General features: G+C 38.8%; 1 protein-coding gene across 12 annotated transcripts in view; it reads right to left on the bottom strand.

The window, feature by feature from the left end:
• PCDH15 (protocadherin related 15) overlaps positions 1-19,431 on the bottom strand; it is a 457,138-nt gene that overhangs the window by 187,813 nt on the left and 249,894 nt on the right. For all 12 annotated transcript variants that reach the window (XM_026851785.1, XM_026851794.1, XM_026851792.1 and 9 more), the window contains 3 exons: positions 14,681-14,887; positions 3,436-3,570; positions 2,193-2,342 (listed from right to left, as the gene is read on the bottom strand). In XM_026851785.1, coding sequence (XP_026707586.1) covers positions 2,193-2,342; positions 3,436-3,570; positions 14,681-14,887 — 492 coding nt within the window. The remainder of the gene's footprint in view (positions 1-2,192; positions 2,343-3,435; positions 3,571-14,680; positions 14,888-19,431) is intronic.

Here is a 19,431-nt window from a genome sequence, read left to right as displayed (position 1 = left end):
AACATCTTGGTTGGAAAAGCCCTTGAAGCTCCTCCAGTCCAACCATGACCCTCCCCCTGACCGTTCCCAACTCCCCCAGATCCCTCAGCGCTGGCTCAGCCCGACTCTTCAACCCCTCCAGGGATGGGGACTCCCCCCCGCCCTGGGCAGCCCATTCCAACACCCAACAGCCCCTTCTGCACAGAAATCCTTCCTCAGAGCCAGTCTAGATATCCATGATATCCAAGAAATACTTCCTCATATCCATGTCATTCTAGAAGGGGCCTGTTCCAGATCTACTTCAGGCATTAGCTAAATTCAAATGCTCTTCGCAATATTTACATCTAAACTTTTCTTCTTACCATTTCTGCCCTTACCCTCTTTCGTCCTTGAAATATTTCTAATCTGCATAATTTCCTTGATCTGATCAATGCTCTTTACACAAGCACATACACAGCATCAGTGTGTGAAGGCAAAAGGTAACTGCTGTGATGGGCAGTGGAGGAGCAGGAACATAACAGTCTCAGACCAAACCTGCTCACAGAGAAGTAATTTGTGTCTCTGCTAACCTAATTCTGGTGGCACAGGCTAAGGCAGATGGCCTTGCAGAGCCACTCTCTTGCTTCTTCCCAGAAGGAACAATTTATTAAGGAATTTGTATCCTGCTCTTTGCACACCTCCAGGATCTGAAAATATTTGCAGCTGGAATGACACAAAGTATAAACCCTCTGAAGAGCACGTTCCCTTTGAACACAGAAGCAGTTTAGCGTTTAAGTTGTTCTAGGAAAACACACTAGCTATTCTCGGTCATCCCAAGTATCATAAACAGAACTCGAGCAACTCAGAGCATCCTGAAGGCCAACTCTGGCTACTGAAACCATTCTTTTCACACATACTGCAATCTCCTTTAGCATCAGCTGCCTCATGTTCTGGCACATAACACCTTTCCGAGGAAAACCATTTGGATACTCCGATCATTTAAATCTGTAGCACACTACTTTGCCTGATGCCCTGCACAACAAAGGCCATGTGACAACTCTAATGATTTTTTTTTTTTTTTTTTTTTTTTTTAAAAAAAATGATTTAAATGTTTTCAGCACTGTAGGTATCTCTGTATCTTAAATATCAAGTGAATCTATTGCACTTGCAAAATCCACGTGTTTAAGAGATGTGTCAAACCCTACGCACAGCTCCTGAGCAACACCTGCCTTTTGCTCATTCAGGACAAGAGTATTTGGTGTCTCTTCCCCCACCCCCAACAGCCTTGTGCTTAACTTGAAGGAACTTATGTTTAAAACTTTTATCTTTCACTCAAGTCTTGCTGAAAATGGCTACCATTGATCCTTTTAAGCACTTGTAGCCCAGACTGATGAAAAGAGAAGGATAACAGTAAGGAAGATCCGAAGTACAGCTCAGGTAGGGCGTATGCCAGAACAGACAATGAACTCTCTCTCCTAATACTGTTACATCACTGCTACCTCAAAATGCTTAATTCCTGATTATATTTCAGAAAATGGTATTTTAAGTCAGCTGATTAATTTATTTTTATTTTCCAATAGTCCCACTGCCTTCTACCATCCTTGAAGGCCAATCTCCACTAACAGCATCTTGTCTACTCATCCATCTAGACTGGAAGCACCCAGGAGCATGGCCGAGATCTCAGAAGAATTACTACCCAAACCAGCCTTTTTACATTAAATTCAGTGCAATCAGGATTTACCTCCAGTCTGCACTGAAACATAAATCAGTACTTGCTAACTGTAATTAAAACTGTTTCTCTCTCTGTGTTCAACACATTTTTCACTGCTCATCTGCTCTACAAACAGATTAATTAGGCTCCTGTAAAAACCAAAAGGCTTTATGACCTGGTAAAAACTTTCTGGTTATGTTCTACTGAACTGTTTATCTGTTCGTGCAAAATGTTTTATTTCAATATCCCACTAATACAGGAGACTTTTGAGATTTTTCAGATGAAAAGGTTTTGTAGAACTTCAGATGAAACAGCTGAACTGCAGCTATACGTCTAAGACAGGTCCATCATGTAGTATTAGCAGCTTATTAATAGCTATGTAATTAATGAAGTGGATGGAGCTACACAAACTTCATTTCTAGCTGTTTCAGTGCATTTCCAATTTGTATTTACCAGACCATCTACTGCTAACAAAAAGAGAGTTTGTTAACTAATAAAAGTTAATAAAAAGACCTGAAATTACCTTTATAATGCCTTCCCCAGGCCTCATATCTGTATAAACCTTGACATTGTATGATATATTGGAGAACGTTGGGGAATTATCATTTGCATCAATCACCACGATATTGACTGTCACTGGGACACTCTCCTGTACACCATCAGAAGCTGTCATCTTCAGGGTTAAAAAAAAAAAAAAAAAGCAGAACAGGAACATACTTTAATGGTGTGTTATTAATACAATTCCAACTACGAGAAAATACAGTATGACAACTAAAAATCAGCATTTCATTTTTCATTTTTGTTTGCACTTACGATTATAGAAGGCTTCAGCTGAGCTTGAGCCTGCAGTGTGCAAGACTCAGGGCAAAAGCAAAATGAAATGATGCCTTTAAAACATAGTGTGTCAGATCAGCAGGCGGGATGAGAGGCGATAACCGTTTCAGGGCTGGGATGTGAGGGGGTGGCTGGAAGGGCAGAGCCTCAAGGAGCAGGGCCTGGCCGCCCCTTTCCAACACTGGAAGTGTCCCTGGGCATGGCCACACAGAGGAGCTGCTACACATACCTTAAGCATCAAAGACAGCACTTTTAAGGTGGGGTTAAAGAGCTCAAGGCCTTCTTACTCCATAGAGGAAATCAGAGCTCTCCTTTCAAATGTTAAATGGACAGAAAATATGGAGGCATTGACTGGTAACCCCTGCAGAGGAACAGGGTTTCCCTACAGCACATTTGCAAATTGCTGTAAGGATTTTAGGGACAGACTGGGAAATGCCTGAGGGAGTATTAACTCCATTCAAGCTTTTTTTTTTTTTTTTCCCCTTTTTTTAAAATACTGCCGCCTGTGGTTTATGTTAGCCTACTTTTTTTATGTTGTACTAAAGCGAAGTGGAAAGGCCATTGCAGGTGCCGTGTTCCTAGCTCAAGGGCAGGGATGAGAACAGGCAAAGGTGCCTTCAAAGGCCATGCCAAGCACAAATGAAGGATCAGATTGTCATAGGAGGGTGGTGAGGAGCAGGATACCAGCCTGGGACCATGGAGATGATGCTGGTAGGGGCATAAAAAGATGTTATTATCAAATCAAACACATGCATGTCGGAAGAGCACACCACCCCAGTTACCAGCACCCACCCCCCAGCTCCCCCAGTATCACAGCTGTTCATCCCTCCCTAGTTTTCTTCTGTGTCATTTTAATGATCTACAATGAAGTTATAACTAAAGATTTTTCAACTGAACAATGCCTGACGTGCCTTCAAGCGTATTTAGCTTACCGAGAAGGTGTAAAGCTGTTGGACTTCTCTGTCAACAGGCTGCAGCAGGGTGAGGTAACGGGTGATGCCACTCGGAGTCACAGTGAAAAATGTATTGTAATCGTTCAGAAAGAGATGGAGTTGGGGATCCTTGGTCTTTAAATGATATTTAAAAAAAAATAAATTATATACAGCTTTAAGTTTCCAATTACTCAACACAAGTATTTTAGTTGACACCTAAATAAGTAGAAATTACAAATACTGTGACTAGAAATCTACAAAACTGTAAAAAAACCTCACCAAAATAAAAACAATAACACCACTGATCTAAAATTTTAATCTTCTTGATGAAAATGCATTAAAAATACACTTTAACTTACAGAGTAAGTAAACCCCATGGTAAGCAAATTCCTGTATCTGCTAGCTTTAAATGATGCTCTTTTTTTCATTAAAACAGTATTTTTTAAGCCAAATATAATTTACCAATATAAGAAACCAGATTTAAGCATTTGACTTCAACCTTATTAAAAACAAAACAAAACAAAACTTATCTTAATTACTGGAACAATAAAACAGTTGAATCGATGCAATGAAAAAAGATAATCATATGTGTTGAAGCATATCGCTAAATAAATGCTCTTCATAGATTGTCTTTATGTCTCAAAAAGAATCAAGATATATTGATGCAGAATTACGAATTTCTCAGCTGATCAGGTAAAAAACATAGTAAAGCATCTGTGATATAAATTTCAATAGGAAGTAACATTTTAAGGTAAAGTGGGAAAACAAAAAGCAAGCCAAGGCATTGTGCATTTGTTACTCAGGACTTCCCTAGGTAGCTTGCTGGGAACGGAGATTTCAGGTTTGGATGGCACCATGTATAAATGGGCAAGGACCAAGCGTGGTGCTGCAGTTCTAATGCTGCATGCAAAACCACCCGACAACTCAAAGATAAGCCAACGAATGCATCGTGAGATATCCTGAGCAACCAGTTGGGTTGCTTCCATTTCCATCCTCTCTCCTAGCGTGGTTGGCAGATTATGGGGAAGAAGAATGAAACGTTCCCTGGGGAAAAACACTGAAATTTATTTGGGGACAAAAGGAATCTAAGCTAACAGAAAGGGGGAGGAATGTTTCTGCCATGGACAGAATCAGAATTTATTACTGTGTTTACAGGGAATAGAGCAGATTAATTAAAGTCCAGAACTTCAAGCCAGTTCTTTCCAGTGTGAATTAAGCAGATGGATACAAAGCCACAAAACAGCCATCCTACCCTTAGTCCTTACCCTGCAGTCTGCTGGATGCCAGGACAGGGCAGGCAAAAGGTGTTTAAGCTCTGTATTCCCTGGTGGTTCTGAAAAGCCCCACAATTTAGGGCACTTTTCTGGGATGTCTGTGTTGTTGAAATGACAGAAACATGAATCGTGACCAGGATGAAACATCTCAACATCTTCCCCCATCTCTTTAAAGATGCTGTTGAGTTATTAAACTGATTAGACTGCAAGGGTCATTCTACATTACAGTTACATTTAAAACAAAGAATACATTACCTTTAATTGCCTACAGTATTTCAATAAACATTTTTATGTCCTTGTATGTAATCTGGTTATTTAACCTGATTTAATGTGCTACTCTGGGTCATTAGTTATTTAGTTTATTTCTGTTACATGAGGCAAGGTTACAAAAGAGGAATGTAGATGTGACAGGGCAAAACACAAAAGTCTGGGAGCCAAGTCCATTAAAAACCTGTTTTGAACTGCCCCAAGTAATGTGGAGATGAGGCATCAGAGGACTACTACCATGAATAAAACATAACTGAAATTCCAGTGGCCACACAGGCACAACTTAAAAATTATTTTTACCACCTACTTTCCAACAAAGTACTACAAACCCCACCCCATTCAGAGTAGGAGACACAATGAAGTCAGAAATAGGTGATTTCAACAAATTACCCAAAAAGTAGCATTACGTTCTCCTTCTCAGAACATTTTCTCAACCTGAACTCAAACACTTCTAGTAGGTTAACTCCTACCCTGTCATTATTGTCATTCCTACATAAGTAAAAAAATAAAACGGCCACTGAGAAGTTCACCAATCCCTACAGTACAGCAGGCATGAACGCTTGGGCTAACTCGAACATGCACTAAGTGTCATAACGAACAACTAGAAGGACAGATTAGTACAACAGAAGGAGAAAGAGGAACTTATTTTAACGGTCCAAAATACTCTAAAGCACACATTTTGGAGGGCTAAGATTATACTATTTAAATAAGAAACAATTTCAGTTGCTGAAAGCTATGTGAAAGAAATATCAAAGTGTTCCAAACGAGTGGTTTCCTGTTGCCTAAAGCTTTGATGCAACTATGCCAGCTTTCAGTGAAATTGAAATTCATTTTACAGCTAGCAATGCAGACAGAATTTTCTATGAAAAATTACAGAAGGTAATTGCCAATAATTGTTCACTGTGTAGATACTACAAAGTCAGTCAAAAATTTAATTTACAAAAACCCTTGTTAGTTGTTACAGTTCTTGCTTGTCATGCCATTTTGAACACTAATAAACAATATTTTTTTTTCCTAATTTGTTCTTGAGACAAACCAATGATGGAGATGCCACAAGCTCCCAAAGTAATCTATCCTATTCCTTAGTTATACTCATATTAGAAATTTTATCTTAACGTGTAAGTTAAATCGCCTTTACTGCAATCAGTGTCTATTTGTAATACCTTCCATGCATGTCGGACCTACAAAGCAATTTATTTCCTTAATCTTGGCGCTGTTGCGCTTTTACACATTTATCACATTTTATATAGAAAGAAAGACTGCTTGACTTATCTGCGTGCTTTTTCTGTGTCAGATACTGTGAGAGAATACAGCTGTGGGAAACCAACCATCTATGCTGCCAGCACTATTTCACATACTTTATTTTTTGAAGCTATTATTTTACTCTGAGGCCTGGACTTAAGCATTAAGATTTCTGACTATGTTACTGGGTCATGTAGACTAACTTGTCTCTGATAAATTGCTTATCATGTAATTTTAAGTAGAAAACTCTCAGAATCCACACAAAAGGGTATGCATGCAACCTGCAAGGACCATTTCAGGCATGCAGTTCAAACCTGGTAAGGTTTACATACTTCAAGCTGACTAGCAGGTACTTTCTAAATAAAAAAACCCCAAACTTTCTGTCATACTGATGATTTCTATAAAGACATATAATTATTTAATGAACATAAAGCAATCAGAGTGTAACCGCAATACAACTTTATGCCCTAAATTAATTTGGTCCAATGTGATTAAAGGGCTCTTGTGGGCTTCACAAAACAAGTGACAGCCCCGATCTCAAACACCAACAGGGTAGAGAAAAATGAAGGAACGGGAGGAAGTAAATAAATCAATAAATAAATGACACAATTAAAACATAAAGTAATTTTTCTAACAATACCCAGTATCTACAGAATGGTACCTGGTGCAAGCTACAAAGAAAAACACATGATACAAAATGAATATAAGTAAAGAAACACAGAGCTGATAGTGATGGAGATCATAAAAGCAGTACATTTGGGGAAAAAATGGTTACAGACAAAAATACAATAAAATGAGATGCAGAAAGTGCTCCAATGCACTCTTAATAAACAAAGCCTGGGTCTGAAGTTTGAAAGCCTGAAGGGATGTTAACGATACATTTCTGCTTCTCCTTTCCTCATACAGGGGCTTACAAGCTCTTATTAAAGCAAACAGTTTTCTACAATTTACTAAGATTAAACCAAAACTACATGATGCTCTCAAGAATGAGCAGACAACGACACATATTCTGTATGTGTTTCAACATCCCCAGGGACTTTTTAGAAGGAATATAATTAACTGTTAAATTCTCCAGGGTAGCCAGAACAGGCTCCAAGTGTATCAGAACTGCTTAGACTTTCTGGTTGCTAGCATAGGCTTGTCTCCAAAAAGCTGTAGCAACGACGAACATAATTTAATGATACATCTTGGTTTTCCAACATTCTCCATGTGGAGGATGATTAGCACTGAAACGCCCACAGAAGAGAGTTGTTTTGTTGAAGAGATGTTTCCAGCGTTTGCCCTCTTCATTTCTTGGTGAAAGTAGAAAATCTCTTCTACTTATGTCTTTCATTGCAAAAATCTGCAATTTACAGTCTTGCAGAGACTAAGCGAGTGAGCTTCTCAGTCCCACTGACAAGGGGTTGGCAATCAGACTGTGTTGGCACTGACCTCGATGTTTTTCTGTAACTTATGCGAGATGAGTTCTGCAGGGCCTGATGAGACAGTCCTCCAGGTTCACAATAGCTTGGGTGGAATAGAGAAGGAAGACACAGCACCTGGAGTGATTTACTGCATCTTTAACACTACAATTAGATATCAGAAAAATAATCCAAAGCACAGCCTCCTGAAAAGTCTTCGTGATGGGTTGAGTTGTAAAACTGCTTAGACCAACAGAAGCTGGTAACATATCAAGTCTAAATTCTGAGCGACTGAAAAATGGAGGCAGGAAAACCAGCCTAAGAAGGCTTTGCTCAGAACACCCTATGAATATTTTTTTTTTTCTCTTTAAACATTTTTTTTCTTTAAAGGGAGTTAATTTAAGTAACATTTTATTGTACAATTTAAAATAATAATGAAAAAGCTCTTCATCATTTATGTCATCTCCACTTTGGAGGAAAAGATGACAAAAGACCAACAAGAGAACCAGGATGGATGCTGAGCAGTGCTTTAACTCTGAATTCTTTCAGCTACCACCAAAATCTCTCCAGTCCCTCCACAAAGCAAGGGCTGAGGCACAATGACTATAAAGTCAGGCACTAAAAAGTGCTACAACACTTCTCAGACTGTTTCAAGCTGAGGTGCAAAGGGCCATGCCCCTCACTGCATAAAAAGCTGACAGAAAACTTTTGAAAAAATAATCTTCTGCTCCTCATACAAACAAGACACTCCTGGGGCAGAGCAAGAAACAAATGTCAGCACCTCCAGCGTTTCCATGAATTAGCAATAGCATTTGTTTAAAACAGGACAGATATACAAAAAACAAATTCCTAGAGAAGTCCAAGGAACTCAGAGAAAAATAACTTCAGAAATCACAAAACATTAAATATTCATCCTACACAACTAAAAAAGGAAATAAAATGCTATGGTAGTGATACAATACTAAGATTTTTATTTTTCCTATTAAGCAGAAAGGTTCAGCAAAGAATAAATCTATCTTTAGAAATTCTAAAGAAAGGGAAGTAGCCTTTTTGCTTTGCCGTTCCCTTTTGTTTGTTCCAATAATGATAGTAACGGGCTGTTACATTTGGGAAGAATATTTCCTGATTTCTTATTTTGTAATGTGACTATTAGAGTGTCACAGAAGTGCTATACAGGGATAGCAGTGTTATGAGAGTGCTCCTCTCAAGAGAATACCAGCTGCAAAATAAGTTCAAACAATAAGAGCGAGAGATATAAGCAATTAGGCAAACATTAGAGAAAAATGCTCCATTATTTATAATGCTTCAGTACTCATGGATTTAAAAAAAAAAAAAAAAAATCATTATTTTTCTTTATTTTGGATATATCATTGAATATCCATAAACTGAATTTGTAGTTACATTTAAAAGTTGTTTTATCCATTATTTGTTCTGTCCTCTGGGGTTGCTAATGAGACACCTTTATGTAAAATAATCATTCTTTAAAATTTCCCACCAATTCTCTGGAACATGGATATTGAGCTCCCATCTACTTAGTTTGGCTTCAACTTCATAAAAAAATAGAAGCATAAACCAAGAAACTGGTCTGGTAGAAAAGTATCTGGAGAGGAACCTGTGGTAATAACTGACCTGCATCACACTCCACTGTGCAGGGATGCCGTGCTGGGCTGTAGGCACCCACAGAAGCATCAGAGTTACTGCACGGGTGCTTTTCTGAATGTTTTTGAACGTGTTAAATGCTTTTGAACACTTGCTGACACACCTTATAAACGTGACATCAACTTTGTCTTTTAATGAGCAATGCACAAATTACCTTACACTCTGGGTTTATTCATCAAGACGCTGCATGTAGCATTGGTAAACACCTTGGCAGTGAGTACTATGAATGGCTGACTAGCTTCTTTCAGCTTGGAAGGTAAATCCTGGTGTTAATTTCTCTCTCTTTTTTTAAGAGAGATTCAACGAGATTTGGCATTCAAGACAGTAAGGCGGTTACTGTGCAGCTTTTTCACCAACCCTAACTACCAGAGTCAAAATTTTACTCTCCCATGGAAGTAAAAGAGTAAGCAAGCAAGTGGCTTGGGAAGCCTTATGTAAACATCTACCAGAGCATACTGTTCAAACTCCTCATCTCAGCTTTGGTTTACTCAGGTCTTAAGGTACTCGTGTGGCTTAATTTAATTTATGCCATTTAAACAGACAACTTAATTATATCAGCACTTGGCAGTGCTGCTCTAGTTAAAGGTCTGTTTGCAATGTCACACCTATAAATTATTTTTTGGAAGATTTATAGCAGGACTCTATTATAATTCCCACAGGGTTTAAATTTAAAATGTGGTTTGTTTTTTATCTTGATACACAGTTAAGATGACCGCTTCCTTCATGCATTTATCTGAGGACAGGGAATTATTTTAGTGTGAAATACAATCTCAACTGACTTGTCAATTAGAAGACTGAATACATTAAGTTTAGCCAGTGTCACTATTGGAACCTAACATGCACAAGCACATAGAGGATATATGTCAACTTCTCATCAGCAATCCCTACCTACTAAATACATTCATTTACTAAGATACAATGAAGTTGTCAGGGCATTAAGACCTACAAAAGTTAATAAGCATTACCTGTGCTTACTAACCCACCCTGAGCTACCATCTAGGCCTGGAGAAGGTACCTGTCATTTGAGTTGGTTTGGCTGTTTTACGTCTGAGCTATATGCAGTTGCTGCACTCCTAGCCTTACTCTGTTGGAAGTCTCATGCCCACAATAGATTATAAACACTACATAAATCACTGACGCATGTACTAATACACAGGCACTTAAATCTGATTCTCTGCTCCCTCACATCCACGTTGAACCTGCAGCATTTCATCGAATTGGAAAGAGCTGTGCTGGCATGAGCCAGGGGATGCCAAAGGGAAGTGCACAGAGAACTTCTGTGAGAGGACAAGGCAGGTCATCATCCCCACAGCTGCAGGCAGAGCCCTCTATGTCCTGAGATAGGTCTACAGCATTCTGGAAAGAGAGAGGAGGCATCATTGAGGGAGCTGGGAGTGTTCAGTGTGAGGAGGAGGAGGCTGAGGGGAGAGCTCATTCCTCTCTGCAGCTCCTGAAAGGACGTTGCAGAGAGGCTGGGGCTGGGCTCTGCTCACAGGGAATTAGTGACAGAACAAGGGGGAACAGCTTTAAACTGCAACAGGGGAGGCTCAGACTGGACATTAGGAAAAATTTTTTCACAGGAGGAGTGGTCAGAGAGTGGAACAGGCTGCCCAGGGAGGGGTGGGGTCCCCATCCCTGGGGTGTTTCAGGGCCGTTTGGATGAGCTGTGGGGGGATGTGGGGTAGGGGAGAACTTGTAGAGTCGGGCTGAGGGTTGGACTCGATGATCCCGAGGGGCTTTTCCAACCTGAATGATTCTATGATTCTATGACCTCTGGCAGATCTGATCGATCAGATCTGCTCGGCCTTAAGCATCAACAAAACCTGCAAGAGAGAAGACTGTTACAGTCAGGGAATCAGGCACCAGGTTCCCTGAGCAGTTCAGGCTGCTGAGACAGACAGCCCTTCCCTCCCCCTGTATCTCCCAGGTTTGGGGATGAGCACTGATGACTGTGTTGCTAGCCCTCACCCCCCATACCTAAGGGAAGTGTCCGTGCAGGGACAAAGCCACCCTAGCAGCATGGAGAAGGACAGAACACGAGGGCCACTGGCCAGGTTCCACTGCAGCCCATCTCCCCCAGCACACGGCATTACATCCCAACAGGGCCAGAGAGCTTTGATTATTTTGTCCTCATTTTGGAGGAATAGGGTGGGGTATCAAAATTGAGTCTTTATATCACATTACTTCCCAGTCCAGAAATTCTTGGCAGTTGTACATTGTGAGACACTGAAATACTACACTTTTTCATTATTAAACAAAAATAATAAACTTCTGGTTCAGTCTGATTTTCACCAACTTGAACAAACTCCTGTTATTCATTACCCAGTGAAAATAAAAACATGGTGAAAAACAAGCAAGTGTTAAGTTCACTAGGAAATATTTCTGGACCCTTGAACGGTCATTTCCTGTGGATATGAAATTTCAGGTCTATTTGTACTGAGACAGAGAAATATTTAACAATTTATAATCAGCTGCCTAAAGCAGAATTATAAACTTGCTTTTCATCATCTTTGTATGCAGATTATTTAAGCTATGCTAGTGCTCCCAACTGAAATATCTGCTGCAGATTGGGTAGATTTTCAAAATTATTAGTGATGCTATTAAACTATAAATATTCAGGCCACACTTACACTGAAATTTCTAGTGCAGGCAAACACAAGTATGAACCACTCTATTCAATATCCAGATACTGAGATAACTTCATGGGAACAGGCTGATGTACCACAGAGAACACACAACAATGACATGTGGAGCCCTACAGTCAAACTGTTTGTGAGGAATTTCAGAGCACCCCTCAAAACTTGATGTGTTGAACTTGTACTGACCAAAATCAGTAACAGAAAGCACTTTTGGTGAGGAACATACCAGGCTTACCTTACAAACGTCATGATGTAGTTTATATTAAAGGAAAAAATTACTCTTCCATGCAGTTTTTGAAATTAAATATTTTCAGTTTGAGAGTATACAGATATGTGCTACCTGGTAGTTACAGGATTCGTTCAAAGAGTCAGCCCAAATTCAGGATTTTAGAGTTCAAAGCAATCTTAATTTTAAGTCTCTGATGTAACTACATATTGGATCACATACAAGAACCTTGTATTATCAAAGCTGCCTTCGACATCTTGTCGGTAGAGTTGTGCAACTGCCAGGGAAAGGTTAATCAGAGCACTATTAACTACAACCTGAAAAACCTCTGGAGGTTAACAAAGTCCAAAGTGTTTCTGTCATTTCTTTAGTGTAACAAAGTTATCTAGGAGGAAATAGGAGAGAGTCCTAAAAAACCACCAGCATGAAAAAATGTCACCTAAATTTGAGTGTCTGGACTAGGACACTAAATTCTCTTTCATTAAAACAGTTGTTTGAATTATTTCAAGCACAACAGATTCGGCCCCTCTCTCACCAGCCCTGCTGTGTGACTTCTTTTAACTCTCTGGGCTTTGTACGCACAGTAGAATTCTCCTAGGTCATTGCAGCTACAAAGCCTTGAGGGGAACATCGGTGGACTTGCAAATAGAGAAACCCTAGCAGCACGTCGTGGAATAACAGTGAGATTTTTGTAATTATTTTCAGTTGTCTGTTGCCCAAACTGGCCGTGTAGCTACTCAAGCAGAACCAGTACACAACAAGCTCTCCAAGCTTGCCCAAAAACCTTTTCTAAGTTTCAGACCATGCCTATCCAATGTGCAAGTCTATCAGTCTCACAGACAGGCTTGCTCGGTTTCAGTTTTCCACTCTTCAGGTGATTAATAGCCCCTCTTTCCATTTTTGTAGGGTTAATATGCAGTCACATGTGTTACAAGGCAGGCATAAATAGTACCCTGAAATTCCAGATTTCTCTAACAAGCAGATGTGCACCTAGGCATATGTGAACCAGAGGGTTTTACTAGTACTTTCACAAAAGTGTGGATAAAACAAAATAGCAATTTGCTTAGGCTAAAAACATCTGAAAATATCCCCGTATTTTTTTGTTTAATACACGTGAAGATCACAGAACTACGAGCAGCCTTCTGAGAAAAACCTCTTAAATTAGTAGCTTGAAAAGGACTTAGAACTGTGGACACCAACTCATACGATTTGATTTCTGTTGTGTTCGGGCACACATCACACAAATAGATTTTACACCACACAACCATACAATGTATGGTAAATATAAACACCTACCTGATGCCTGCATACCTTTCTTATTCCTATATTAACCAGCCTACATGATCCCATTAATTTGATCAAACAAGGAAACCACTTTGCTTTTAACAAAACCGATGCTGAACAAAATTATCTCACAAGGAATACGAATCATCAGCAATGCCTACTGATAATTGCCACATGCATTTATTCCATGCCTTTTACCCAGCCCCTAAGAAAGTCAGATCCAACACCCATTTCCCACTTGTCTTCCAACCAGTTTTTATGAATGCCTTTATATTGACTGAGATATTTTAATGCATAGGAAGGAGATATATTCTACATGAGTTTGGGCTTTAAAATAGCTACTTAGGACAGTAAATCGCTCTCATACAGACAGTGCTGTAGAAGGCATCTTTCAGTGACAACGTTTCTCAAAAATAATGAATTTTCCTATGTCAAATGAGAAGCTATCAAAACCAGATTGTTTTCAGACTAGATTAAGAATTTTATTAAAGAATATATACTATAAATGTCACCACAAAAACCTATGCCTACAACTTAGCTTTCCTTACAATAACAAGAGAACAGAAAAACGGAAGCAAAAAAGAATAAAGGGTACAAATGGAGAGACACCAATAGTTACAGGAAAAAGAAACATTATCAAAAAGCACATAATGGCAATAGCCTTGGAGAGAACAGAAGAAACAGTAGCCCTAGAGGCAAGGTATTGCTACTACTTGGTTATTGCTCATTTTAAGATGCCCAATTTTTACTATGACTAATGTTAATATCAAAATCCAGTCAGAGTAAAGAATGGACTGAACTTTTAGCCTCCTGCCCTCTTACTCTTCTTCCTGGTTTGCTGAAGCTACTACTTCCACTTTGAGCTCTCTCTCCCCTTTCCCCTTGTGTGGCTGATTCATCCTTCTCACAAAACGCATTTTTTTCCTCTTTGCACTAAGCATTCATCCTCTCTAATAGAACACCATCTTAAGGAGAGCTGAGTAAAATAAAGATTAGTTTTTCTGTTCAGACGCACTTTCAAATCTATCTGAACTCAGAATGAAAACAAAAAAAAACCCTGTAACAATGACATTAAGATTTTTGAATTTATTGATCAAAACAGCTTTGCCCCAATGAAACAAAGAAAAATGTATTTAAAAGAAAATAAAAATATTTTTTTACAAGAAAAATCTTTTTAAAAGAAAAAAAAGCAATAACTCTGAAAAAAAAAAAAAAGTAAACAGCAGTATGACACTGTAGAAGAATGAAGCATACCTCCTCCACATCGTTGTCCAACACTACGATTTGGAGCGGAGAAGTGAGATTCTGGTTATCAGAGATGGTTGTTCCCACTGGAGAGGATTCAAGGATGAAGCCCTCATACATAGATCTTGTGAAGTAAGGCTTCTGATTGTTCTCATCGAGGACTTCAATATGCAGATTGGCAAAGGCAGGAAGAGGGTGGCCATTGTCTTGTTCAGCCTAAAAGAACAACTCATTTGTCAAAGGCTCTCAGCCAAGTAAAACGACGAAGTTACTAACTGGTGTTGGCTTATATTTAAGAACTACAACCCAGTTATAAAAGTTAACAACATTGTACAGATCACCCTATTATGAAACTTAGCATCATGAAAAACAGAAATACCAAACAAAAATTAGCTAAAAGAACAAAAATACTTTCCATCACAATAACTTTTTAACTAGTCACAATGAAACTCAAAGTTATATGGTACACAGGCAAACATGGTTCCTTAAACTATCACTACTGAGTGTCCTGGAACATCTTCAAAGGATGAAAGAAAACTAGTAACTGCTGACTGTACAACAAGACCTACACCCACACCACCAGCAAGGGAGTTAAACCCAAAAGGTAACAACAGTACACGTGGACATATGGTACTTGCTCAGATTACTAGAAGAGCATATTGCCCTGGGTGTGACTCTTTCTCCCCCAAATCCATCTTTCTAGTGTTAGATGAGTGGGATTTTAATTTTGGTTTTGCTTATTTTTGAACGTCAAGCAAAATTATTTACTTCAATTAACAACCCCCAATTTTCAACGACAACACTTCACCTACCAAGATTTACTCACTCATAGTTTCACCTGATTTATTCTTATTTTCAAACTTCCTAAACATAAAAGCATCCCAATGTGCTACTCAAATATAAATGTATGATGTTGCTTGCTTGTTGGTTTTTTGTTTTGTTTTTTTTTTTACTTTACTACCTACGACTAACTAAAGCAAATAAACAAGAAAAGTAGAAGGCAACAAGTAGTCTGTTCTTTAATTTATAAAGCACAAACCGGTTTTAGTTATAGTCTTGCGCATTTCCCTGTAGCAAGGGAATAGGAGGACACTGTAACACAGCCTCCTAGGGCTTCATTGCTAAAATCTCTGAACACGCAGGCCCTGGGACTGTGACAGTAGTGCACTATTACCTTTCTGCAGATGTGGGAAGTATACTGTGCAATAAACTTTTCAGGTGTAAAAATATTTCAGAAGAGAGCGAACAGTACCTAGATTATCATTGTTAATAGTATTTTTTTTCTTTGCAGAAATTTTCAGTCTGGTATTTCCTTCATTTCAAAACATATAATTCCTCATTTTTCAAATTCAGCATCTAAGAAGACTTCTGGGAACATGCCACTTTGATTTAATCAACTATCTATTTTTAATTTCTTCTTCAGACACTTTTTTTTTTTTAATCTGCAAAATGTTAACTCTGTATAAAGCTTTGCTTTGTTTACCAAGCAACAATAGTATGCTGTTGATGATTAAAACTTCCATTTCAAGTAAGAAGAAGTATAAACATCAAAATCGTTATTTTGAACAACGTAGGGGATGACAACTTTTGTAATTCATAAGAAACTCATTTAAAACTCTCAGTATTTTCCTCTTGAGGATTACTCTTGACTGAGAGATGGCCAACAGCAATATTGGTGCAGATTTAAAAGCAACCATCAACCTACCTGCTCATACATGGCTGTTTTCTGACTCATGAGGATAAGGTCAGATCTGGCAAGTGGATTTACGTAAGCAGGCTCTAGTATGTGAAATTAATAAGGATTTTCCTAGGAGATTAATTTTTGTTAATGACATGAAACCCTCTTGAAGAAACTGGGAGTTCTGCTAGTCAATTCACTGGCACATTAAGATTTCAGTTACCAGGGTGCAGGAAGCAACATATTTATCTACTGCTGGTCTTATGTGCTTCTAGGATACAGGATAATAGCAGTGATCAAATCCGTAATTGCCTCAAATAATTACTACAATATTGAGTAGATTTTTTTTCAGTCAGCTTCAATTACTCATATTCAAATAAAACATGTAATGGAAAAATAGTACACCAGGCTCTAGTCCACCCAAGGAGACTGATGCTTCTGGGTGATGCCAACCAATTTTAAAGAGATTTGCATTAGCTGAGAAAGTCTGCCTTCACACCGGGCATTTTAAGAGACTCACATACATTGCTTTTATTAGCATTTAGTTAGAAACCTTCCAATTGCACTGAATTTCATTCAGCAGACCAGCACTCAAACATCCCTGGAGAAATCCTGGTCTTGCAGAAGTTAACAGCAATGTATTTCAAATCCAATATAGTAGTAGCTGGCAATAGCATTGGATACTAGGTAAGTGACTCCCAAATGCTGAACATAATTTACACAAGTGAGATTTATTCTGGAGCTGATGCTGCTCTGAATGAAAATAAACTTCATGTGTAAAAACTAACATCTCCAAAATTACTTGGAAGTACTCTGGCTATTGACCCAGAGGATGAAACTTCAAAACCATACCGATAGAGTTTTTGTCTAAAAAAAAAAAAAAAAAAAAGCTCAGAAAAATAAGTCTGCTCTATGAGCAACAAATACATACTGATCTCATTCTATTTTATAAGCAGATCTATGGCTGCGCATGATTAAATACTCTGTTCCATTTCAAGAAAAATAGGACTCTTCACAGTAAAAAGTTTACACACAGCTGCTGCAAGTTTCTTTATACGAAACCTTGACGTTCCTTGCAACTGCTATGAGCAACTCTAAAAAAAGGAAAATGGAAAGAACAGAGAGTCCCAATCTTTTTAACAGCTTGAACTGATGCAGTACTGGCCTTGCTTTAAAGCGTGAGCACACACCCCACTTCTGGGTTAAAAGAGGAAATTCTCATCTATGCAGGATGTTTACTACATCACAACAACAGTACTGCAGTGTCTTTCTGAAGGAAAAGATAGTGCTCTAAATTACATACGGTTAAAGACAAAGAAGGATGTGTGTTCCTAAGATTGGACGTAAAATTTTAGGCCCTGGAGACCAAAATTTCAATAAAAAAGATTCCTTCCTCAGCGGGCACTTCAACCCAAAAGCACTTCAACTCTGCATGTGCTCTCCTTTTTGTGCATCAGGTTGGGTACACTGGTCAAAAATCATTATTTTTGGACTTCCCATTTGAGAATTGGCAGCTAATCCTTCAGAAAGTCACAGTCACTTCCCAACAGCTTGTTGCCAACAAGCGCCAGGACACAGCATCAGTGCTGCGCCAGGACACAACTCAACTTCACTCTTTCACCTACTTGGCAAGTGCTCAACTGCGAGGCTACTGTGTGAAAACCACCACAACCAGCTTCCCTCTTTTGCCATTTAATTAAGCTTTGTTTCCAAAGATACCCATACAAAAAAAAAAAAAAAAAAAAAAAAAAAAGCAAGCTTTGGAAAACACCAATTAAAGTTCCTCTTTTTCAGAACTAATCTAGAAATCAGCATGTCAAGGTAGGACTGGAAATCCCCAAAGCATCAGAGCTCAGCTCTTGGGGTTTGGTGCTCCAGCACAGCGGGGAGACAGGTCTGAACACACTCCCTCTGCTGCCCTACCCACCCAGCTCTTCACCAGCCCCAAACACAAACCCTAGTGCCAGCCTTGGGACCTGAAACTCCTCCTCAAGAGCCAGGCAGAAGTAGGTACAGCAGTGCCTGAGCCCTTTGCATCTGACCTTATTTCCTACCTGAAAAGAATCTCCTTTTACAACTGCAGAAGAAAGTAAAGCAAAATACTTCTGTTTAGAGAGGGGAAAGAGTTACTAAAAAAAAAATAAAGCAAGATTTAATTCTAACCAACTCCCTGTGTACCTTCCTTTAATGCTTTTTCGTACACTGTAAAATTTCTGCTTTAACAGTCCAACCTCCCCACTTGTGAGACTGTCCTTAAAGCTCAGTTTTAATCAGTTTTACAGACTAGTGGTGTCACTTTACATTGAAACTGCTCTGACCAATACAAAGGATGAAACACAATCTCCAGAGAGAATAGTATCTATTTTGTGATCCTTATAGTACACAGTTAAATACTAAAAAAAAAAAGGCCTAATATTCATAAGATCAGAAAGATATAAGCTCTTCCTCTCTTTGAAAAGATTTAGCTTAAAGCTGGAAGGGAAAACAAATTGTTCATTTCCCTACAAGGCCTATTCCAGAGTTGTTCTGGTTTAAGCAACTGGAAAATACAAATAAGTGTTCTTTTTCCTTTTGGATTTTGCACACAATGATGGTTCCAACAAAGCAAATGAAGAGCTAAAGAAGGAATTTGTAAGATGCTACATAAAAATATTCACTTTCAAACAACTTTTTTTTTTAAGAAATCATTTTGTCTAACAGCCTCTTTTTTTCTTTTGATAAAGAATTTCATATAAAATATGAGAAATTGATTTGTTTTCATATGTCACATAAACATATCCCCAGAAGCAATTACCTTTGATGCATACCTTTTATAATTCTCCAAAAATAAACAATACCTGTAATACTGTGAATTTTTCTTGCATACCTCTATTTCTTAACATTTGCTTGGATTTTTTTTGGGGGTGGTGGGGTTTTTATTTGTTTGTTGGGGGGTGGGGTGTGTGTGTTGGGGGTTTTTGCTTGTGTTGTGGACTTTTTCTTTTAAAAGATTTTGGTGGTTTGACTTTGGCTAAACGCCAGGTATCCACCAAGTCGCTCTATCACTTCCCCCCCCCCCCCCCCCCCCCCCCCCCCCCCCCCC

This window comes from Athene cunicularia (assembly GCF_003259725.1).
Source record: "Athene cunicularia isolate RWA chromosome 6 unlocalized genomic scaffold, athCun1 chr6_part2, whole genome shotgun sequence".
Taxonomy (NCBI): domain Eukaryota; kingdom Metazoa; phylum Chordata; class Aves; order Strigiformes; family Strigidae; genus Athene; species Athene cunicularia.
Note: the sequence above shows the minus strand (reverse complement) of the source record. Positions and strands in the feature narration are given on the sequence as shown.